Here is a 24,600-nt window from a genome sequence, read left to right as displayed (position 1 = left end):
TTTTTGCATTTTTTTTGGACCATTTTTTACATCCACATTTACGTTTGATTTGTCTCCATTTTTCCCATCTCATTTTGCACCATATTTTGCGTCATTTGTTTCATCGAATTTTGCATCATTTTTAACACCATCTCTTGCATCTAATGTTACATCATTTTGAGCATCCAAATTTGCATTTATATTTGCATCTTATGTTGAGTCATGTGTTGTGTCCACCTTTGCATCTTATTTTGTGTCTAATGGTACATTCAATTTAGAGCCATTTTTTACATCTACTTTTGTATTTGTTTTTGCACCAAGTTTTGCATCCAATTTTAAGCTATTTTATGCCCCTTTTTGCACCATTTTTTTGTGTCTACTTGTGTCCAATGTTGCACCATTATTTACACCGACTTTTTCATCCAATTTTGCATTTTTTTGGTGTCTAGTTTTACATCGTTTTCACCATCCAAATTTGCGTCTTTTTTTGCCTCATTTTGTGTCCACATTTTCATATAATTTTGTGTCTGAGTTCGAGCCTAAATTTGCATGTGATTAGAAATCATTTTTTACATCCAATATGGCATCCTTGGTTTCACCTTTTTTCAGCCCCATTTTGCATCTTGTTTTATGTCTTTTCTTACATCTTTTTTTTTTTTTTTCCTTTTTTGCACCCAAGTTTGCATCCGAAATTTACACCATTATTTGCATCATCATTTGGCATATTAATTTGTAACGTTTTTTTGCTTCTTTTTAACGCTCAACTTTGCATCTTATTTTACATCTAGTTGTTGTCTTTTTTTGCATCTAATTTGGTGCCCATTTATGTGTCCTTGTTTTTTCCCAATTTGATATCCTTTTGTATGCCATGTTTTGTTCCCTTCTTTGTGTCAACTATTGCACAATTTTTCACTTCTAATTTAAAATACTTTGTATGTCAATTGTTTGCATTTTGTATTAATTCCTAGTTTAACATCCAATTTTACTTTCAATTTTGCATCGATGGTTACATCCGCATTTGACTTCTTATATAGAGTATATTTTTCTTTACATATATGACCCCCTTTATAGATTCATAGTGAAATATATGATAGTTTCTAAATATCATTAAAACAGATATCACAATTCAAAATCATTTGTAAAGAAATTTAAGAGAAATTGACAACATCCATCCAAAAAAATAACAATGTGTCATTAGCAATTTTAAAAGCATGTATAAAATAGCAACATAATACTAATAAAATCAGTATTATTTTTAATCAAAACAAGTAAAATTCAAATATGATTAACAAATCAAAATATTTCATGAATATCGTTATTCTACGATAAATTAACAACATACATAAATCAAACTCATTGTATGATTACAAAATCAAAATGTCTCATTGATATAGGGTAAATTCACAACACCCATCTAAGCATAACAATGTCATTCTACACAATAATTTCTTCATAAAAAACAATGCATGTGCATGCCTAGCTACCACCACCAAGATCATCCTCATGATCATCTTGACCATCCTCATTACTCTGATCCACATCATCACCAACACCGCAACTATCATCATCATCTCCTCCTTCACCACCATCATCCTCATCCTCATCCTCATCATCTCCTGATATATGTTGAACATAATTTGGATCATCGTCTTGGCAATCATTACCTATAGCATTCTGACAAAAAAAATCAATATTACATGTTAGTATTAATTACATAACACAACGCATGTTTTTGTTATACAATGTTAACCATAAAATGAGGTAAGATATAATATCTAATAGTACTAAAAAATAAAATGAAAATATGGTTTAAAAGTATATTGGAAATCCAACTAAGATTACATACCATAGAGTCCATCCAAACAACAAATTCAACCCATCCCTTTTGCTGCAGCACCTCCTTTTCCAAATGATTTGGAGGTCTTCCATATTTTAGTTCCTATCAATCAGTAAATAGGGAGAAATTAGATAACAATGACTTTCTTCTAGTACAAAATTTATTAAAAAATATCACATGTTTAATATACTTACAAAGGTTGTTATCAGTGCTTTTAAACCTTTCTGGCCACTACGATGAGTGACTTTTGTCTTGGTTAACCTCTCCTTGGATGCCTTGTCCTTAAACATAAACCAATTCAATTTATTTTCACACAAATACATGTCTAAGATACTTATAAGTATTAATACATTCTAAATAATGTTTAATGAAAAATTCAATACCTGAATGCTCTCATTGCCGGCTTTTCTTTGTGCATCCAACTTCTCATATGATTTTACAAGTTCTTTCCATACTTTAAAAGGTATGTCAATAGGTCTTTGTTTCAGTCTTTGATCTTGAGGCATTTTTTAAATTTTTCTTGTTTGGTTAAAAATTTTGGTTAAAAAAAACCGAACAAGTAATTCACATCAATGGCATGGGGACTCTATGGATATGTGTAAAAAAATGGCTATAAAGAAAACATCCAAAAAACATATGAGCTCTCCCTTTGATGGTCACTTGGGGCATATGGCTGAAAAGGAACAACTCCATTTTCGAAAATCAAGGACAATCCTTTCTCAAAGTCCTTCCTAATATTTGCTCCAAATGTCTTAAAATGAAAAACAAAATTCAAACATCATCCTTAAACATCTCCCTTAAATATAACGTTGGACCATAAATTCTTCACTTTTATTGTTATCGGCTCTGGAATGATTTTTCTATATGCAATTATATAATGAAATATGTGTGCACTAATGAAAAAACATTGAGTTTCATTTTTCATAATCACAAACAATGAAAAAGAATCACACGTAACTAGCATCATTTTGGAAATTTTATATTTATTAAAAATCTTTAACATGTTTTCCTCCCATATCTCATAAAAAGGTGTGAAATTTTTTATATACTCTCCAATAAGCACTACAACAAAACCAGCGATTTGGAGGTTTTACACAAAGTTTTTCAACATCGAGCTTACTAGGGCTTGCACCACCGGGGTTATTAGTAAGAATCTCATGAGGTTTGCATAGCCATGATTATTAGAATCAAAATAATAGGATTTGCACTAAAAAACAGTTCATAGAGCTTTCCTGCTGGGGAGAAAATCACAAGTTCAACTTCTGCAGTGCAGAGCACCGAGAGCTCGTAAGCTTTCTTCAGCAATCCACCTACGTTTGGAAAATGTAGCCTGCCTACTGGCGATGTTCTCAATCCTCTTCCTCTGCATCTTTCCCCTCACTATTCTTGTATGTCCTCTTTCGTTTTTCCCTCCAAACAAACCCTCTCAAATTGAGAAAGCAGAACAACTCACTCGATGAGAATCCGAATCCAATTATCGCTTCTAACAATAACCCAATACGATACCAAAAGTGATTACACAAAACCTCATTGACTCTTCATTTGTTTGGAAAAGAGCCAAGCATACACTTCTGACGAGGGTTTCCGTCTCAAGTCTGGCTCGCAGGACGTCGCTTAGTCAATTGCGAGAAAATTTTTCCACATGCCTGTCACATACGGTTTGTCACACTATATATTAAAATAAGGTTGATCATACTAACAATAAGGTTGTATAGTTTAAAAGGAGGGCTCTCCTGATTGCATTTGGTTGGTTTATAGAAAAGATTGCTGGAATGTGTAATGTGAATGCTCTGCTAACTGTTTTTTAAGCATTTGGAAGAATTAAAACCCCCTAGGATAATTAATGTAAGACCTGTTAATTAATGTGTAAAGATGGCTATTGTCCTTGGGCTACCTTAGTTGTTCGTGTTTAGTGATCTGTGGTATTATGACTCCTCAAGTCACTATTAAACCATGAGAACCATGCCCAGGCAGACTAGTGTGACATTGTGGATGAGAACCAAAACTAGACTCCTATAACCTCCTTTTTCATCCTTTAAATTGCAGAATTAACTGACTGTTCTAGTAATCGTTCTTGAGCACCTGAAGATGTGCACCCTAAATAATAAGAATAATACCCTGTAACATATGAATAGTCCATCCTGTGCATGTAGGATATGCACATGAGGTCCAATAAAATCACTAACCAGAATACCTGGTGTTATTAAAGCCTCTACAGGTTGATATATGTGAATGTTACAGTGTGCAGGAGTATGATTCAATTCCATACGAAAATACAAAACATCTGATAGGATTTCCTTATACCTCATAGGCAAACAACCATTGTCCCTTCTATAGATGAGTAGAATAAGTGCTTGGTTCTCTACACTAAATAAAGACAAAGTATAGTACTTATTGCTGGAAAAATAGGATTTAAATCGCGGTTCAATTGCTTGACATTCAGCTGGTCACAGAATTGTAGAGTGCATAATCATAAGTGATGTTGCGAGCCTCATTGCTCAAAGTCTAAGGGTCTTGCGAGCCATAATCACAGCCATGTATGTCATATCTTGTGATTATGGCATTTTATGAGGTCAATTATTGTGAAGACATTTCAGTTTATAATAAATTTTGAACCTCAACAGAGTTTTGGCAAGACCTGGCTGAGCTAGGACATCAACAACACAGCTGATATGAATGACATAATCTAGCCTCAAGAGGGAGCCTCTTTTGTTTCATCACTCTAACAATCTATGAAGTGGTGGAAAGCATAACAACTTCCCTTGAATATGACACCTAAACTGAGTACAAATCCTAAATGATGCAGCCCTTGGTGCATGTCTCTCAAAGTATCGATATTTCAAATGTTGAAAGCTCTTGTGCCCATTTGATATGCATTCGATTGCAGTTCCCCTGAAGAAAGAATCTTATAAAGATGAGGCCATGGCCAATATGTTAGCCATATCCATTGGAGTTGCCATTGCTTGACAACTTTAGAGTGATCAGTCCCACCATGATTCACATGGGCTTCTACTCAACACTGGCTGTTGCTATTGTAAGAGTCTTCAAGCTCGTTGAACCCATAGTATTGATAAGTGTATTCTTTGGGTCTCTGGTTTTCAAATTCTGCCTATGTTTTCCTCTCAGTATCATTATTTCAAATGCTGAAAGCTCTAATTCCCATTGCTGTGTATTTGATTGTGGTTTCCCTGAAGAAAGAAGCTTATAAAGGTGAACCCGAGGCCAATATGTTGGCCATATCCATTGGAGTTACTATTTCAGCTTATGGGGAGGCCAAGATGAATGCATGGGAGGTGATTCTCCAGTTAAGTGCAGTTGCATGTGAGACTACCCAATTGGTTCTCATACAAATTCCACGAACATCAAAAGGGATTAAGTTGAATCCCATCACATCTTTGTTGCTCCTTGTTGCCTTGTTTTTCTCAGCACCCCCTGGGCCTTAGTAGAATACCCATTTCTGATAATCAGGGTCTCTTCCTTTGATTTGGATTACATGAAATTTCTGCTTGTGCCTTGGCTCTTAATCTTGCAGTGTTTCTTCTGATAGGAAAGACTTCAGCCTTGACTATGAATGTTGCTGGTCTTGTCAAGGACTGGCTGCTCATAACATAATCTTTGTCTGTAATAAATGAAAAGGTTACAGTCATAAACTTGAGTGGGTGTGGACTGGCTTTTCTGGCTGTCTGTTACTATAATCATTTGAAACTTCAAGCTCTCAAGTCCAATGACAACCAACCAAAGTACCTCAGCAGTGCAGCTGATGCCAATGATGAAGGAGAAGGTTTGATAATGACGAGTGGGAGATTCTCAATCAGAGATTCAGAACCAGTAGAGAAAAATCAAACTCAAGCTTCAGGATTAGGTATTTAGATCATTATTATTGTCTTGTGCTAGAGATTACTGTTCTTGGATTGGCTCCTCTATGCCCAGATCTATTTGCAGGGAACAGGCTAGTCATTCACAGTGAAGAAGATAATGACAAGATTAGTGTATAATGATGGACAGGATGGTGCCATGGTGCCAACCTAAATCTCAAGTAAGGAGACATCTGTTCATCAATTTGTCAAGAAGCATGGCCTACAATTCAATTGCTCTAAGCCTATCACTTCTTCCACCCGTCAAATAAATTGTTTCCTGTCTGTTTAGTTGACTATGGTTCTAATAAATATACTATTTTTTGATGTAAAAAGACAAAACAAAACAAAAAATATGGAAAGTTGTGACCCCATTTTCTAACTACAAATTGAAATCGGATTACCATAGTGACCACCTCTGCTTATTGGAATCAAAAAGGGGGTGGGTTATGCACAATCCTCCGTATCATTTGCTATTACCAGAGATAATTAAAGCCACCCTAAAATCAAGTCTTAACTATGTTGATAGGGTGTTTGGGGAGGGGGATCCCTTACCAACCCACTATAATCTGCACAAAAGCATCCTAAGAACATATGCAAAATCAACCCTTCAATGAAATGATCCAAGAATATAGGTACTCAAACATTGATTTTATCAAAGAAAAATACAAGACAGAAATAAAAGATCATAACAAGGATTAGAAGAGTCTAAGAACAGTGCTCACTGTCTACAAAGCCAAGACGAATGCAGAAGAGTTCTTCCTTCAGTTCCCCATCTGAGAAATCAGTTGCATGCCAGACCCAAGTTATATCACTACCTGCGTGCTCGTGAAGTGACATTGGGGAATGAACTGCAAGGCAAAAAAAAAAAAACAATATAATCCAGATAATAAGGATCAACACAAATTCTCGGCACAGAAAGCCTCTTAAAACTTGGACGTAAGATAAGCTATTACAATCTCAGGGGGGAAATTACACCAAAAAAAAACAAACAAACAAGTTTACATACTTAAATGGTTTGCACATATTTTCAATGTCTTGGATTGCCTCATGACCAGCCGAACCTTTGTAGTATCCTTGTGCTTAAGAAACTTTACTGTTCCTACACCACGCTCCTTCCATTGATTCCCATCCTTGTCAAACCTGCACAGCTTCGCCTTCCTGCAGGGTCAAACATATAAAAAAGAATGGGAATATTAATAAACAATGAAACTGCATTAGGATCATTTTAAGAGCCCATGGCATCCATTAGAAGTAACGTCCGCAATATCCCACCATATCAAATGCATTCAAAGATAAATTACCAACGACCTATTAAAAACACAGGAGATATTCCTTAACATTACCGAAAAGGATCCCACAAAAAAGCTCAATAATAACATCAAACATGTAAGAATACAAATCATCAACTATTTAATAACAAAAGAATGCTCATCCCATACATCCCCATAAAGTACAGAAATGATCAACAGCCTGTTCAAAACATCATAGAAAGTCAACGAAAACAGTTGACAGAAGACCAAAACAGACATATGCCTGAATCATACCACCTCACAACATAAAAAGACAAATCACCCTAATGCCAATAACCAAAAGACAGATTATCAAATAGGCCCAATTCAGTATTCAATGGCTAATCCAAAAACCAAAAAATACGAAACCCCGTATGCTTAACAATAACAAATGACCATCACACCCCCCACTAAACCAGAATAACAGAGAAACCATCATAGATTCTTCAAAGACATTGAAAAAAGGATGGCCTATAGTTCAACAAAATATAAAAAGACTCGTCAAAATACAAAACCCCCAATGATAACAAATAAACCATCAAATGCATCCCCGAAAAAATCTTCATCGGCAGCCTATCAACATAGGAAAACAATTATTACAGACCATAATGAGATCAAAAAATGCTGATCAAAATATCAATGGGACATCAAAACAACAAGAAACTCACAAAATACACAGAAAAGCAAAACCCTAATTACCCGATAAAACAAACCATAGCCCGCCAAAATAGAGTCAAAATTTTCCATTGAAAGCTCAGAATAACTGAACCAGAAATAACCCTTGTGAAATTTGCTGCTTAAAACATTGTTTTGAGCACGACCTCTTTCTTCAGATTTATTTTAGATAATACGGTAGCTTATTTAATGAAATATTTCCAGAAAGTTGAAATATGGCAAATTTTTCCAATCAAGAACTCTAAATAATTTCATTAGGACAAGGCGTAGAGGATTCATGACGGCGACAAGAAAATAATGGCGCTTTGCAATTTTAGCACTCTCTTGCAGAAAAATACCTTTTCTGAAATCGTTTTGACCACGAAGAAACGCAGATGAACTGTTGGAAGTCGTGCAGAGAGAGATCTGGTGGCTCGTGGATCGATTCTGGGGCAATGTTTATGCGATTGCAAACCATGATTGTTCATATGCGAGCTACTGAGCTCGTTGAGAGGGATACGCGCAATGGCGCCAAACTACCAAGAGGATTTGAATTTAAAGGCGGGATAGAATATCTACCGTCCGATCATGTCATCGACGGCCATATATTTGTGTTTCAGTAAAACGGATTTTCAAAGAATTTGAAATATTATACATTTTATAGAATTTGAAATATTATACATTCTATTATTTAAGCTGAATAATAGTTTTACTTTGGAAAAATAATTGGGCACATCAAATAAAATATTGATGCGACGGACATAGAACTCCGAAACAATAATGCACCCTTCTCTAGCTGATGTGTCAATGCTTTCTTTGAAGTGGAACTTAAAGAATTAAGTAATTATTCATTATTAAATTGGGATTTTATATAAATTAATTGATTATTTATTAATGTTAATTTCATTTTATAATTTTATAGTAATTTTTAATAGATTTTTGTTAAAGATAATTATTTGAGCTATTATTGTATCAAGATTTTTGTTGTGTCTTTTATTATTATATTTTAATCCACTTTAAACACGCTCAAAATATGTTTTCATCTTCATTTGTGGAGATTATCTACTTGCATATTCAAAAAGTTTTGATGTAGTTTTTGCCTTGAAAAATGATTATTGTGATTGTAATGGTGAGAAATTATTCTATAAACAGTGTTAAGTGTTATTTAGAATAAATGAGAAATTCTTTTTGAATATATAAGACTAATCTTTGAGAGAATAGATATATATTCCCTAATTATCACATAAACAAGGGGTTAATCTTGCATTTAGTGCTTTATCTCTATAGAGTTTCGCTAAACAAAGGGAATACCTCCTCCTGCGTGACTTCGATTGTCCCTCCCTCTTACAGGATTGCAAAGCATTAAGAATTGAATCTTCTTTATTTTAAAGATGTAGTCTTGTCGAATATACCAAAAACATAGTAGGATTCTTTCATTATTGACAAAATCAAGCACATGTGCAAGGGAAGTATTCATCTATGGATGGTTAACAAGTTCATTAATAACTACAAGCAAACGCTTCAAACTATGTATTTAATGATCTCTAGTCATCATCTAAAGAGTTCAAGAATCAAATCAATTCCAACCTAAGTTCTAAGTATATGGTAAACCTCTACTCTAGAGGTTCTATTATTGTAAAATTTCACAACTATGGAAGTTGTGGCAAGGTCTCAAAGGAGGGACTTTCTTTTTGGGGCAAAACTAACCTTTTTTCAAAAGATAGTTTCTATAATTGAATCCATCTTCAATATCCATTTCTTCAACCCCACTCTGCCGGATTTGAATATTGAATCCCCCCTACTTATTTTGGGATGAGATGATCTTTCAAAAGCCAACTAGGAATCTTACCCATACTAGAGTAGTCATCGGCAACATAGTGAGAGGATTGAAGTTGGGAAACCATGGCTTCACTAGAAGACCAACTCATCCCCAAAACCATGGACCTTGGTCAAGGATTTTTTTCTTATCCTCAAGACATTTGAAGATCACCACAAAAAAACATGGGTCTACATCCACCCAAACCGGCGTTCATCCAATCCTATCATAATCGAACAGAAAAACGCTACTTTTTCAATAGAAAATGGGGAATAAAAGTATCACCCAAGGATAATGACCATCGCATCAAGCGCTCAATCATAAGGGAGGAGCAATAATTTGACAATCACAAGTCCTTGATTTCTGTTGATTTAACTCTGAACACTCACGTAATATTCTCTTGCTTGGCGAATTAAACACCACTGCATGGAATGGACGAGGATTGAGTCGAACCCTGGATGAAGCCCACTTCATTCTCATCTAAACACAAAACTATATATACGTCAAAGCTATTACAATAGATTCTGACTGTCAACACCTCGAGGTTCTGTTTATATGTGGCTACCTTTTATGGTTACTATTGAATGTGTGATTGGCAATAGTAATGGCAACTTAGGGTTGCCAAATTTCCTTCGATTCCCTCACTACATCCTAACGCAAATAGTTGTTCAATGCCTTGGTTGTCTTTCAAAACTGGTAGGCAGCGTCTTCTTTGATATTTCTCGATGGTTTTAATTCCACTACAATCACAACTTTCATTTACATAAACTTCGTGTTTTCGCACGAGCGACGATTGTTCCAAGGTGAAATGTCACTTGGATGGTTTCAATGTTGTTGACCCATCATAACTAACTAACGGATATGCCCATTACAATTTTATACCACCCCATTATCAATATCAATTATGGATGGGAACCAATTAAAGCAACTTTTCACATTAATTTTATATGACCATGAGAACATGTGTTAACAAGCAGCCCATAAAGCCTCATTTTGAATGCCATAGTCACTTAGAAGGAATTCCTCTTGTAGTAGCATCCTCCCTACTAAAATTTGCTAGTGCTAACATTAGAACCACCATTACAACAAGATATCTTTCTAGTGTTGACAACACCATTATAGTAAGATACCTCAAGAGAGACAGAAAATTTAAAAAGTATGCTAGTAATACGTATCCAGAAGATGGTATTGAAACTAGTAATTGTTCACGAATCCATAAGATTGTAAGGTCATTCTCATTATCATAATCATTGTCATCATCATCACCATCATCCTTGTCATTGTTATTGCCATCATTACATTATCATCATAATCACCATTCATGCCATCATCATCATCATTATGGACATTGTTTGCAATTGTTCATAATTGTAGATGTTGTAAGAAATATCATCAACCCAAAAAATGTGATCAGTGCTAGAAAAGGGTTGTTTAGGACACATTGATATACGTAAGAGAAATAACAACTCTATTTTTGACAGATGATCGATGATGATGATCATCACCACCATTATCATCGTCATTGTCATTTTTATCATCCCCATCATCATCATTAATGTAATTTCTATCGACATTGTTGTAATCATGCATCATCATCATTCATGCCATTATTGTTTTTGATGATGACCTAGATGAAAATGATGATCATGACACCAAAGATAATGCTTATGATTATGACAATGACAACCTCTAAAATTGGGAAGATTCGCCAACTTCATTAGCATCGTCATCATCATAATCATTGCCATCATCATCATTGTCATTGTAACCACTATCGTCTTTATCATCATAATCACAATTCATGTCATCGCCATCATCTTCATTTTCATCATTGTCAATATTATTGACATTGTCATCAATTGTTCATAATTGTCAATGCCATAAGGAATATCATCAATGCAGAAAATATGATGAGTGTTGGAAAAGGGATGCAAAAGCGAACATAGAAATGGGGGCAACAATAGAAGTAAAATTGGATGAAAAGTGGATACAACATAAGTAGATGCACAACAACATGAAAAACCTGACACAAAAGTGGATGCAAAAGTAGATGCAGTTGTCAATGCAAACTTGGATGCAAACATGAAGGCAAAAGTGGAAGCAAACATGGGTCCAATGGTAGGTGTAAAACTTGGCACAAATTGTGGTGAAACAAATGTGGATGCAACAACGGAAACAAAAGTATATGCAAAAATGGATGAAACAAAAGTCGATGCAATAGGGGATGCAAACATGGAAGCAAATGTGGTTGCAATGGTAGGCGCAAGATATGGTGCAACAAAAGTGGATGTAACAATAGACAAAAAATATGCAAAATAAGATGCAAAAATGGATGTAAAAGTGGAAGCAAACATTGATTCAACAGGCAAAACAAAATTGGATGCAAAAAATGGATATAATGTAAGTAGATGCAAAAGTAGATACAAAACGAGATGCAAAACCCAATGCATAAACCTGACATAAAAGTGGATGCAAAAATAGATGCAATATTTGATGCAAAAGAGGATGTGAACATGGATGCAAAATTGGAAGCAAACGTGGATACAACAGTGAGTGCAAAACATGGTGCAAATTGTGGAACAAAAGTGGATGTAATGATAGATGAAAAAAAAAATCAAAGTATGATGCAAATGAAGATGTAAAAAGGGATGCAAAAAGTGAAATTTAAAATGGGTGCAACAGTGGATGCAAAAATTGTGTGCAGAAGTGGATGCAATAGAAGTCGATGCAAAAGTAGATGCAAAACGAGACACAAAACCCGATGCAAATCCCGGTCCAAAATTGGATACAAAAAGGGATGCAAAAATAGATGTAGTAGTTGATGAAAACCTAGACGCAAATGAGGATGCAAACGTGGATGCAAAATTATAATCAAAAGTGGGTGCAAAAGGAGGTGCCAAACTAGGCGCTAATTGTGGCACAAAAATATTAGATGCAATAGTGGGTACAATAATAGATGCAAAAGAGGATATAAATATGGATGCCAAACAAGAGGGCAAAGTGGATGCAACAAAAGTAGATGCAAAATTTTATGCAAAACTAGACACAAAACACGATGTAAAACTTGGCGCAAAAGGGATGCACAAATGGATGAAAAAATGGATGCAAAAAATGATTTAAAAAAGGATGCAAAAAAGGATGCGAAAGTCGATGCAAAAGTTGATGCAAGTGTAGGTGCAAAAAGTGGATGCAAATGAGGATGCAAAAGTATGTCAAACAAAATTAGGTGTCAAACTTGATGCAAAACCTGGAACAAAACCTGGTGTAAAGGATGACACAAAACTTGGCATAAAATTTGGTGCAAAACGTGGTGCAAAACCTATTGCAATACCTGGTGCTAAACTTGGTGTAAGATTTGGTGCAAAACTTGATGCAAATTTTGTGTCAAGTTTTGCACCATATTTGATAAATGGATGCAAATAGCACCAAAAATGGGCTCTAGATGCAAAAAAAGAACTAAAAAGGGACGCTAATCGCTGGTTTTGTTGTAGTGAATGAAGCACCAGAAAAGATATAATGGTAGAAGAAAAGACTCTGTCCAGGTATGTTCAGAAAAATCATCCAGAAACTTAAATTTTAGGGGAAAAGGAGGTTGATGTACAAACAGGAAGAACTATTACAAGGACCTCAAGCTATCTAGCATTACTATCCTCCACCGAACCTCAAAATGTAATTGAAGCATGCAAAGATGAATGTTGGGTCAAGGCCATGGATGAAGAACTTGAGAAAATTGAAAAGAATGATACTTGGGAATTAGTTCCCAGACCTCATGATAAAAATATTATAGGAACTAAATGGATATTTGAGAACAAGCTGAATGAAAATTGAGAAGTCATTAGAAACAAGGCCAGACTTGTTTGTAAAGGGTATGCTCAACAAGAAGGTATAGATTTTGAAGAAACTTTTGCACCTGTTGCCAGACTTGAAGCCATAAGGATGTTTCTTGCTCTTTCCAGTTTTCAGAAATTCAAATTATACCAAATGGATGTAAAATTAGCCTTCCTTAATGGAGATTTAGAAGAAGAAGTTTATATTGAACAGCGAGAAGGATTCATTCTTGGAAATGATGCAAAACTTGTATGCAGACTCAAAAAAGCTCTCTATGGTCTGAAACAGGCTCCAAGGGCCTGGTATTACCGCCTTGACAAATATCTACACCAACAAGGTTTTACAAAAGGTTCTGCGGATAGCAATTTATATACAAATATTGAAACTGATAAATTACTAATTATCATTGTTTATGTTGATGATATCATTTTTGGTAGCAATGAAGAATCCATGAGTCAGAATTTTGCTTCAATAATGCAGCAAGAATTTGAAATGTCCTTGCTTGGTGAACTTACCTATTTTCTTAGTCTACAAGTTCAACAAACTAAATATGGTATTTTTCTTTCACAAACCAAATATCTCAAACATATCTTGAAAAGGTATGGAATGGAAGATTCTAAACCTGTATGTACCCCAATGGTAATAGGATGCAGTCCAAGCTCAAATGAATAATCAACAACAGTGCATCAACCAACTTACAGATCCATGATTGGCAGTCTTCTTTATCTAACAGGTACTCGACCTGACATCATGCATGCAATAGGAATAGTTGGAAGATTCCAAGAAAATCCAAAGGAATCACACCTTCAGGCAGTTAAAAGAATTTTCAAATATCTTCAAGGAACTCAGGACTTTGGACTATAGTATCCTAGAGATGCAGATCTTACTCTTCATGCATATACAGATGCAGATTGGGCAGGAAGTGTTGATGATAAAAAAGCACTAGTGGTGGTGCATTCTATATGGGTTCTAGGTTAGTGTCTTGGTTCAGCAAGAAACAAAGTTCAATTGCTTTATCTACAGCTGAAGAAGAATATATGGTTGTTGCATCTTGCTGCACACAACTACTTTGGATGATGCAAACTTTGCAAGACATTCAAACCACGTGTACTCCACCCATCTCCATTCTATGTGATAATACAAGTGTCATTCGAATTTAAGCTTCTGTGATCCATAATCTGTATGATAGAAATATTTTCAGAAAAATCACATCCAAAGAATTTTGTCGACGCGTTTTGAACCAACTAGTGTGGTTCATCGTCAGGACAAGTTGAAAAATCAGATCATGGCTACATGTTAAATAGGGATAGCAGAACTTCCAATGGCCAGGTTTGACTAGAAAACAGTTATATTAGACTAGACTAGACAAACGGCTATAATCTACCATGAAACGGCTAGATTTGACTAGTCAAATTATTTAGTTAAAATAATATTATTAGAATAGTTAATATATGTATTAGTGTTTAATATTAATATATTTTTATAACATTTGTCATTAAAGTTAAATACGAATATTACTTTAATATTTTTGGTTGGTTAAGTAAAATGTTAACCAAATTTGATTTAAAAATAATAAAACTGGGGACTATAATAAAAAGTAACATGTAACATATATTAAAAGATCTAGGGATAATAACAATCAGTAATGTTATGGATTTTAATAATATTAAATATTATTATTATTATTACTATAGTATTATTCTTATTATTAAAGTTTGGGTAACTTATGAATATAAAATTTTATTAGTTAAGCTATCTAAAGGGAACTTAAACTTACTATTAAATCAAAGTCATTATCTTATCATAGCTAACATTAACCATTTAGTCACCCGGATGCGGGTGTCATTACGTGCCATTAAGGCAAGCACTCGCCTCAACATCTGTGACAAGGCCGAGAGGACAGGTATGTACATTCCAGCGATGAAGACAGGATTTATTTCAATGCTCATGGCAAACGATATTAAGTTGGTTCAGAACAAGGAGGACGGCGCATTCAAGCCAAGCGAGGCTGCTCTGGGCTCGATGCGCTCAGGCATGATGGAGCCATGCCCTCTGCCTACGGTGACTGCAAGGAATTTGTTATTTAGTGGGAATGCCCAGACTTGCAATGTACAGGGCAAGCCACTCAATGCTGGAAATTGGCAAGGGAATTCTCCGGAGTGCCGAATCAAGGTGGTTGATCAGCGCCTCAAAGCCCTTGCGTTAGGAGCTATGATGCGTAGCAGAGGTGTGCCTCGACGAGGCGGTAGATCAGGGACTTGAATTGCAAATGAAATGGAGGAGCCGCACCCAATCGCTCCCATGGCTGCTGTTCCCCCCTCGTCATCCAGTTCTGAGGAGGAGTTTCTGGTTTTGCAGGATACATACCAGACATTCCGCCTCAGAATTCCTAGAAGACTCATCCAGTCTGATGTAATTGTCAATTTCTCAGTTTATCTTTCGGAAGCGGCACCTGAAGACCCCTCCTCGTCTTCCCCTGCCTCAGCAAGCATCCAGGGCAGCGATATACTCCTGGGGGACATGCATGGCAGGGTTTATCGTGCGCCCCGTCCCCTGGATGCCATAGAGCAGATTGTTCAGCCTCAGCAAGTTCTGGTTCAGGAGGACTCGGCCCAAGCCGAGTCAGTGCAAGAAATTCCGCCGACGTTCAATCGTGCTCAGGGCAGAGACGAGGGACATGACTCCATTCAACCGGGTTCGGATGGGCAACTTCAGATTGGTGATGAGTTCGTTATATGGCTCGATCCGCCCAGTCCGCAGCAGGGGAAGCCGCCAGCGTCACCCAGCCACCCAACTTGAACCTACTCGGGTGCTCTTCTCAATGTTTTTTACACAATTGTTAATGTCTTTGTTGGTTCACATCTCGATTATTTTCAGTCCTAGTTCTCAGCCTTACCATGGCTGCTTGTTTCTAGTCAGTATAGTTAGCCCGTTAAAGGTTAGAGTCAATGAAGCAAAAAGGGTCTGTATCTTGTCTGTCCATGTTCAAAATGTCTGTTGTCCAAGGAACTCAAATGGACAAGTTTTTGTAACTCTGTCTCAGTGGATCGATAGTCTGTCCCGGTCGTTACTGTTAGAGGGCGGGCCACGGCCCCCTCGGATGATGTAAACCATGTAAATATTTTTCTTACCTTAATATAGAAGTAGACTTTACCTAGAAAAAAAAAACATTAACCATTTAGTTAATCATAATAAGGACTATCTCCTAAATATAAAAAAAAGAACAAGAGGTAGATTTCCAAAAGAGGACGCACAACCTCAAATAAGAATTAATGTGAAAGAAAGAAAACAGGTTAGTTAGAAGCTTCACTAAAATAATAATAATAATAATGTCAAGTCATTAATGGAGGGGGGAAGGTAGGGGAAGAAACGACTAGGAAGAGAGGTCAGGGATCCAACAACTACTGATTTTCCAACCAATATTTCAAAGAATCCAGTCATGCGCTCCAAGACTAAGCACATACCCATCAACTACCATTTTCTACGAGAACGAGTGCTTGAACAAAAGGTCAAATTGGAGTATGTCCCCTCCAAAGAACAGGTTGCTAATATATTCACTAAACCACTACACAGAGAAACATTTGAATATCTCAGACAAAAGCTGGGAGTTGTTGTTGCATCATCCTGTTGTTAAATCCAGTTTTTCAAAGGAAGTTTACTACATGCTGGTTTCATGTAGTATATGCGAGGTTTGCCCTGGCTGAAAGCGCGTATATGTTTTGTAACAAAAAAAAAAAAGACAGTGGTAGCATAGGTTCAGGGGGAGTGTTCACATTCCACATTGTTGACATTATGGTTGTTGAACTCAGCTATTTCTTAGTTGCATCAGTCATTAGTGTGATATAACTTCTTCTATCATGGTCTATATTTCAATGATTTCTATTGGTCATATGATGTAATTTATTTCCCCAATACCCTTGGGATGGATGATGTAATAATTGTTGTATTTCTGTCATGTATAAACTTTGGTATATCCCCACTTGGTTGGGCAGATGAGTCAAATATAGTGTATCCCCACTTGGTTGGGTGATTGATGTATGTATGAGTTTGTGGTCATAGGGAGGTCATACTAATTTTGTTGAGTTATAGTTTCATGTTATTATAGTGAATCATCTCTCTGCAGACTTGCCATGTACTCAGGGGGAGTATGGATAGCATCATGCAAAGGAGGAGAGTACAGTGGTCCGCCCTTTGCCCTTGATGTCAAAGGAGGAGAGTATTTTGGTATTTTCGTGTTGTATGGTATATCTAACAGTCTTTACAACTCGCAGTAGTCAACACCATCAAGTCCAAAGGGGGATATTGTTGGCATTATGATACAAGTATTGTCCTTGATGGAAACTCTACAGGTCAACTCAGTTTTGATAAGAGGCTAACAGGAATATTCAGAGGCAATAGGGCAGTGGTACAGAGGTTCAGGAAGATGGAACTAAGGTCTATTGATCAGAATAAAGAAGTTGAAGGAAGAAGATGATGTAAGAGCAGTTTAAGAGGTACACGAAGGTTCACTTAGACCAAGCAGCGTATGCACGCAGGTACTCATAACAGAAATAGCGTATAATGTACATACGCACTCCCACACAAGGCAAAGTGCGTACTTGTTAAAAACCATGGTTTTGGTCCGAGGTATTTGGTCCAAGGTATCTTTGGACCATGATATTGACCCTAGGTATTTAGTCTGAGGTATTCGTTCTGTGGTATTTGATCCAAGGTATTGGTCCTAAGTGGATTTTGATCCATGGTATTGAGAAAGGCCAAAAACTATATAAAGAAGAGAGAATCATAAGGCCAGATGTGCAAGTGAATAAGATTCTAAGGAATACTTCTATCTGAAGTATATTTTATGTTGCAGCGTGTTGACACCCCGAAAATCGGGTCGACAACAAGGGGGATACCCACCCGGTCCGGACCTTGGTTGGCAACTCCTTATCCGTTTGGTATAGCGGGTTCGACTGGGGATAATGAGACCAGTTTCCCAATCTATGGGTGTGTGTGTGTGTAGAGTTGGATGTTGCTAATCTAACAGTTCCTATATAAGCTATTCTAATTCAAACTTTAATCTAATTCTATGTTATTTTAATCTAATAAAAAATAGCACATCTAATCTATGCTAACCCGGGATATAATTCTTTTATAATGCGATCTAAAGAGATTTCAAATAACAACTGGTAATAAAGATCATTCAGCGATTATAAGAAAGGAAATCAATTGAGATGAACTATTTCGCATAAAAAGTTAGGCAAAATAGTTGTTAACAACATATCGCATAATAAGCTATTCATACATTAAACATAAATAAATAGCTACCACCGTACAAAAGTGCCAAATGATAACTCAAGCATTCATGCAATAACATATAAACAACTAAAAACTGTATATCACTTTAACATATAAGCAGAAATGGTCAAGAGATAAAAGTACCATTTATGACTAGTCCTACTGATAAGCTTCAAGCAACAATGATTTATATCTCCTTGCTCTAACATCCACTAAGAGTACAGAAGTGCAACATCAGTAGCAGATATCAAATGCAAACATCAACAAATCTTGATCCATTCATTCACCAAAACCTCCTCCGAGGGTGCAAAAGTGCATGTTCTGAGGACAAGTTTTTGATAAATTTCTGGACCCTTCTCTAAATGCATGAGACGGGTTTAAATACTACTAACTAAATAACTTAATTACACAGATTCAGGATACGGTTTAAATGACCGCCCTTTTTCTAAGCAAAACTATTTCTAAAAATTAAATCTAATATCTAACTATTTCTGCATTTGCTCCTTAATGTTTCGAGCATTCAATATTTGCCTGGGTAGAGCCGGCTGACTGTCTTCCGCTTTTGGTTGAGCTAAGCAAACAGAAATGGCAAGAGCTGGCACCATCTTTTCAGCAAAATAGAAGATATACTTGAAAATCAGCTTCTGGCTATGTGGATTTACTGTGTATGCTCAGTAATAATCCAAATTCCACTTGGTTAACCCTCAAATTGCCTCTGCCTTTGCTTTCTTGCGTTTTCTGGGCTTACGAGTGACTAAGCAGTTAGGGACTTTGCTTTTTGAGCAATTTTCTCAGCGATGCGCGATTAGCGCAAACTGCCTCTGTTCTTTGATCCGGGCCTTTCTGGTGCATTTTTTGCCTTTAGCGCCTTTTCCTTCACCGGGTATAAGCTTAAAATTTTTGTAAACATACTGCTTTCGTGAGCTTTTGACCTTGAGCGTTAAATCGCCTGTTGATATCAGCATTTTTCAACTACTCATTCAACCATGGCTCTGGCTGAAAGATCTGTAATGGATAGCTCAGCAGCGCTCTGGAATTTTGCGGCTTTGTTGCATGCGGTATCCGTTCATGAGGGCATTTCTTCTCTGTTTCCAATCTTTGGAGCTTTACCCTTTTCCTTAATCGCTTCATGCACATTGCTTCATGTCGTTTCTATTTTTTGTTCCTGCAGTTCACATATGAGGAGAGAGTAATGATAATAAAAATTGACAAGAAAGCCCTGAGTTCTACGGACGTACAAAAACATGCCACCTGACGTGAACTAACTCTTTGAAAAACACAAAACTGTCTTTCATTAACACTTGGCGTATCATTCATTAATTTCCATTAAAGCGCGTATCCAATTTTTGGTTTATGGACAACTTTTCTTGAATGTTGAGCCGGGGAAATTTGCGATGGACAATTTCTGCGATTCGCATCGCAACATCATATCATTGCAGTATCGTGTTATCGCATTTTCATCAAGATGTGTTATCGCAGGGTTGCCCGATCACGTTTATCGCAGAATCGCAGATTGCTGTATCACGTGATCGCAAGATCGCAGATCGCAGTATCGCGTTATCGCAAGATCACAGATTGTTACAATCGTTAAATGGTTATGTGTTTTTTTTTATACGATACTTATGATATGCAACGTCGCATATCGGCCATCGACGATTTTTTAAGGTTTTCGAATATGAGCATTTCTTAATGCATGCAATGCGATGGAATTTGCGTCGCACTCTCGCAGTTTATCATTTTAGTCACAAGGAAATGTCCTATCTTCTTCGCGCGATGCGATGTTTTCTTAAGGAGTAGAATACATAAGCCTTAATTGAATTTTTTGAATATTTTACTAAGGGTCCCCACTTACCTAGTGTTATTGCTAATACTAAATAAGGAGGGGGCTCGTTGGTGGCGACAACAATTGGCGATTCACTTGGAAGAACCAGTTATCTCTCTTTTTCTATTGAATTTTTGAAACTTCCAAAACAGAAAATTTTTCAGAAAATTAAACTTTGTTATGGAAAGATAGAGTACATTATGCTTTAAACTGTCAATGATATTTTGTTTCAACCTCTTTCTATTCTAATTATTTGCTTCCTTAGGCTAGTCCTTGTATTTACATCAGCCATTACTTGGTCTTGTAAAGATAAAATAAAGTCTCCTCTGTAAACCAGTTTTAAATATGCTCATTTGTCGTAGGTAGAGCCTCTGCTGCCAGCAGGCATTTATAGCCTCGACAGGGTTACCTGTTACCCAGCAATGATCCTGGATCCTACTTAAGGTGACCTACAACTTTCAAAGAAAAATCCATATCCACACTTATTGCTTTCTTTTTTATTCTTAAAGAACAATGTCTTAGTTTGGTAGCCAAATTATGACACAGTCACTCACTTGATTCATAACTTTGCTGAACAAGCTGGCTCGTGATGAGACCCCTTGTCTTTTGATTGCAACAATCTTGAGTCATTGCCCTGTTGTGGTAGACAGTATTGGCAAAGTTAGCAAGTTATAATATCTGTGATCATGATAAGTTGGCTCGTGATGAGACCTATTATTATTCAATACATAGTGTATCCTTGGATTATTCCTCTGAAAGCTGCGATTTTCCTTAGCAGGGAGGAAGTCATTGTTTCCTTAAGATAGCTCTGGACGACAATAATAGAGTTTTTTGGAAATAGTTGTTCTACAGAGAATCTTCATTTTGTTATTGATACCTTTCATTGTGCTGATATAAAACAATTTCTTCACTAAAGGTTGCTTTCATCAATTTTTTTTTTTGAAGTTGAAACTAGTATCATATCTAGGCTAAAGTTTTTAACTGTATCTGTCAATAATAAAGATCAGTTTTCAGAAATATTTGCTATTTATACAAGCGAAAAGTTCAAAATCTGAAAGAGATTTGGTGTCTTTTTCGTAAATACCTAATGTAACCACTGACAACTGGTTTTATTATGAAAAGAAAAACTATTCTACAAAAATAGAAGAATAATCTTCTATGGAAAATATTCTTGAGAATTTTCCCATTAACAGGCAAAGGGTCCCTCTTACCTGCTAAATCCTGTAACAAAAATGTTGATGGACCTATGACTTCAACAATCTGAAAAGGACCAAGCCACATCCTTCAAAATTTTGTATGTTTGCCCTTTTCTTCATGAGCCTTGTCCCACTTTAAAACTAAATCTCCCATCTGAAAATCTTTTCTGCTCATTATGTTTGAATCAAAAGAGGATTTTACTAGCGCTTGATGATGAACATGCGTTTTCTTAGCTTGTTCTCATTGTTCTTCTAATTTAATTATTTCCATTTGTCTCAGCTGTAAGGAGGAAGTGGGTACTTCATCAATGTATTGTACTAAAGACAAAGAGGGAATGGCTAAGTGAGTCGGAAGAACCACTTCTTTCCCATAAACTAAATTAAAGGGAGAAGTGTCGATTGAAGCTTTTTGCGTTATCCTATATGCCCATAAAGCATATATCAAAGCCTTGTGCCAATTCTTTTGATTCTGGTCAACTGTTCTTTTAATAATCCTGATTAGGTTTTTATTTGTTGACTCACCTAACCCATTACCTTGCGGATAGTAATTGGCCGAATATTTAAGTTTGAATCCTCTTTTAAGTGCAAATCCAGTCATTGCATTTCCAGAAAAGTATGATGCATTATCAAACATTAAAGTGGATGGCAATCCAAACCTAGTGATTATAAATTGATCTATGAACTCAATAATATCTTCAGAATTAGCCGTCTTGAGTGGAATTGCTTCTACCCATTTAGTAAAATAATCTGTTGCCGTGAGGATGTATCTATGCTGCTTAGAAGAGTGAGGAACGATCTCACCTATTATGTCCAAGCCCCACTGATTGAAAGGTTGCTCAATGTTTACCAGCTGTAGTGGCAGGGACGACTTCTTCTGTCTTCCAGCAGTAGTTTGGCAGACTTGACATCTCCTCACGTAACTGTGCGAGTCTTTGAACAGCGTGGGCCAGTAATATCCTACGCGTAAGATTTTATGTGCAGTAGCATCTCCAGCATAGTGTCCGCCTGCTGGCTCATCGTGGAGTTCCTGCAAAACTTTTTCAGCTTCAGCTTTCTCAAGACACCTAAGAAGAACAGAATCATAATTTTTTTTTTTGAAAAGTATATCATTTATGAGCTGATATTGCTTAGCTTTCAACCTTAGAGCTCTTTTCTTAGTATGATCAAGGTGTGAAGGAGCATACCCGTTCTTAAGATAATACATGATATCAGCATATAATGGTTCTGCATCATTTAGGCTTACCTCACACATTTGTACCTCTTCAGATGGAATTTCAGAAATTTGCGATGCTCCGGCCAGCATTTTGCAGAAGCCTTGACCTCTTACAATGTTTGCTGGTTTGATCTCAAGGTCATATTCCTATAAGGCAGTAACCCAATTGGCCCTTTTCTCACCCACATCCTTCTGTACTAGAAGATTCCTTACCACTGGGAACGGTACTATGATCTTAGTATGGGTTTTAAGTAAGAAAGGTCTGAAGTATTTGACCGCTTTGAAGACAGCATAAGCCTGTTTCTCCATGTCTGAATAATTGAGTTCAGCACCCTGTAAATTTGAGCTAAAAAACGCAATTGGAGCTTCCACTTTTTCTTGATTCGCTTGAGTTAGAATCGTAGCATATGACTTATTTGAGGCAAATGTGTATAAAATAAAAGGCTCTGAAAAATTCGGGGTTGCTAAAGATGGAGCATTAATAATAGCTTGCTTGATCAGGTTGAATGCTTCATGTTCATCTTGACGCCATTCAAAATTTGAATTCTTTTTAATCATGGTTTGCAAAGGAGACACGATTCGTGAAAAATCTGGAACGAATCTCTTACAAAATTGATTTGACCAAGGAAAGATTGCATGGCTTTTTTGTTATGAGGTAGGGATATTTCAGAAATTTCTTTGATTCTGTCGAGATCAATGTGAATACCGGATTTTGACACTATGAATCCTAGAAGTTTCCCTTCACTTAGTGCGAAAAAAGATTTCTTTGGGTTAAGTGAAATTCCATACCTTAAACACCGTTGAAAGATTTGTTTCAGGTCTTTGAGATGGTCGCTTCGCTTCTTGGAGTACACTGTTATATCATCCAAATAAATTACTACAGATTTATTGACTAAACCTTTGAATGTGATGTCCATGGCTCTCTGAAATGTGGCACCAGCATTAATCAAACCAAATGGCATCTTTCGATATGCGTATGTGCCCCATTTAGTTCTGAATGTGGTTTTCAACTGATCATCAGGATGTACCAAGACTTGATTGTATCCTGAAAATTCATCCAAGAAAGACATTACTTCTGAGCCCGCCACTGCCTGCAGTATCTGCTCCATAGGTGGAAGAGGAAAATTGTCTTTTTGACATGTTTTGTTAAGGTTCCGAAAGTCAATGCAAATCCTAATATCTCCATTTTTCTTTCTAACGGGTACCATATTGGAGACCCATTTGGAATGTCTGACGGGAAAGATTATCCTGGCTTTCAGTAACTTATTGAGCTCAGTTTTTATCTGATTTTCTAAATTGGGGTGGATCTTTCTCAGCTTTTGTTGGACATGTTTTTCGTTATCGATCATGGGAATAGTATGCTAGATGATAGAAGTGTCGTATGTTTTCAGCTCATCATAATTCCAGGCAAAAACATTTTTATATTGTCTCAAAAGACGAATATACGCTAGTTTCTCTTCAGGGGCTAGGCCTAGATTAATGTTTTGTGGTTTAGCATCGGTCCCTAGGTTTACTAATTTGTATTTCAAGGTTGAACTGTAGAGTTTTGAATTGGTAGACCTCTTAAACCAATCCTTCAAATCTTATAAGTCTTCTAACTTGACCACCGACTTAGGTATAGCATTATTAGTGTTATTTTGTTGCAATTGTCGAACGTGCTGGTCTTCGTCAATTATTTGATTGGAGTAGGATCCTTTAGATGTGAGGAAATTTACGATATCAAGATCGTCATTGAATACTCTCCAATTTGTGATATTGTCAGGAATGGACGGTCTAAAGATTAATTCTATTGAGAATCTATCTGGACTAAAATCTTCGGATAGAATAAGCTT

The 24,600-nt window shown here is 36.4% G+C and overlaps 2 protein-coding genes across 2 annotated transcripts in view; one reads left to right on the top strand and one right to left on the bottom strand.

The window, feature by feature from the left end:
• LOC149205031 (uncharacterized) overlaps positions 1–24,600 on the top strand; it is a 113,575-nt gene that overhangs the window by 71,596 nt on the left and 17,379 nt on the right. The window lies entirely within an intron of this gene.
• On the bottom strand, positions 1,196–3,363 carry LOC149205032 (uncharacterized). Its single transcript, XM_089393405.1, has 3 exons — positions 2,011–3,363; positions 1,826–1,918; positions 1,196–1,653 (listed from the first exon to the last, which is right to left on the bottom strand). Exons 1-3 carry the CDS (start codon positions 2,137–2,139, stop codon positions 1,456–1,458), a joined length of 420 nt encoding a protein of 139 aa, XP_089249531.1. The 5' UTR covers positions 2,140–3,363; the 3' UTR covers positions 1,196–1,455.

The sequence above is a fragment of the Pinus tabuliformis genome, chromosome 1_2, assembly GCF_031772625.1.
Source record: "Pinus tabuliformis cultivar Carrire ecotype Pingquan chromosome 1_2, CPIR1, whole genome shotgun sequence".
Classification (NCBI taxonomy): Eukaryota; Viridiplantae; Streptophyta; class Pinopsida; order Pinales; family Pinaceae; genus Pinus; species Pinus tabuliformis.
The sequence above is the reverse complement of the archived record's forward strand: the minus strand, read 5'-3'. Positions and strand labels throughout refer to the sequence as shown.

Excerpts from the sequence above, each read along its gene's own strand:
- LOC149205032 (XM_089393405.1), bottom strand. The coding sequence starts at position 2,139 with ATGTATTTGTGTGAAAATAAATTGAATTGGTTTATGTTTAAGGACAAG. Across the intron at positions 1,919-2,010 it reads AAGCACTGATAACAACCTTT|GAACTAAAATATGGAAGACC; the intron begins GTAAGTATATTA and ends ACTGATTGATAG. Across the intron at positions 1,654-1,825 it reads TTGTTTGGATGGACTCTATG|AATGCTATAGGTAATGATTG; the intron begins GTATGTAATCTT and ends TTTTTTTGTCAG.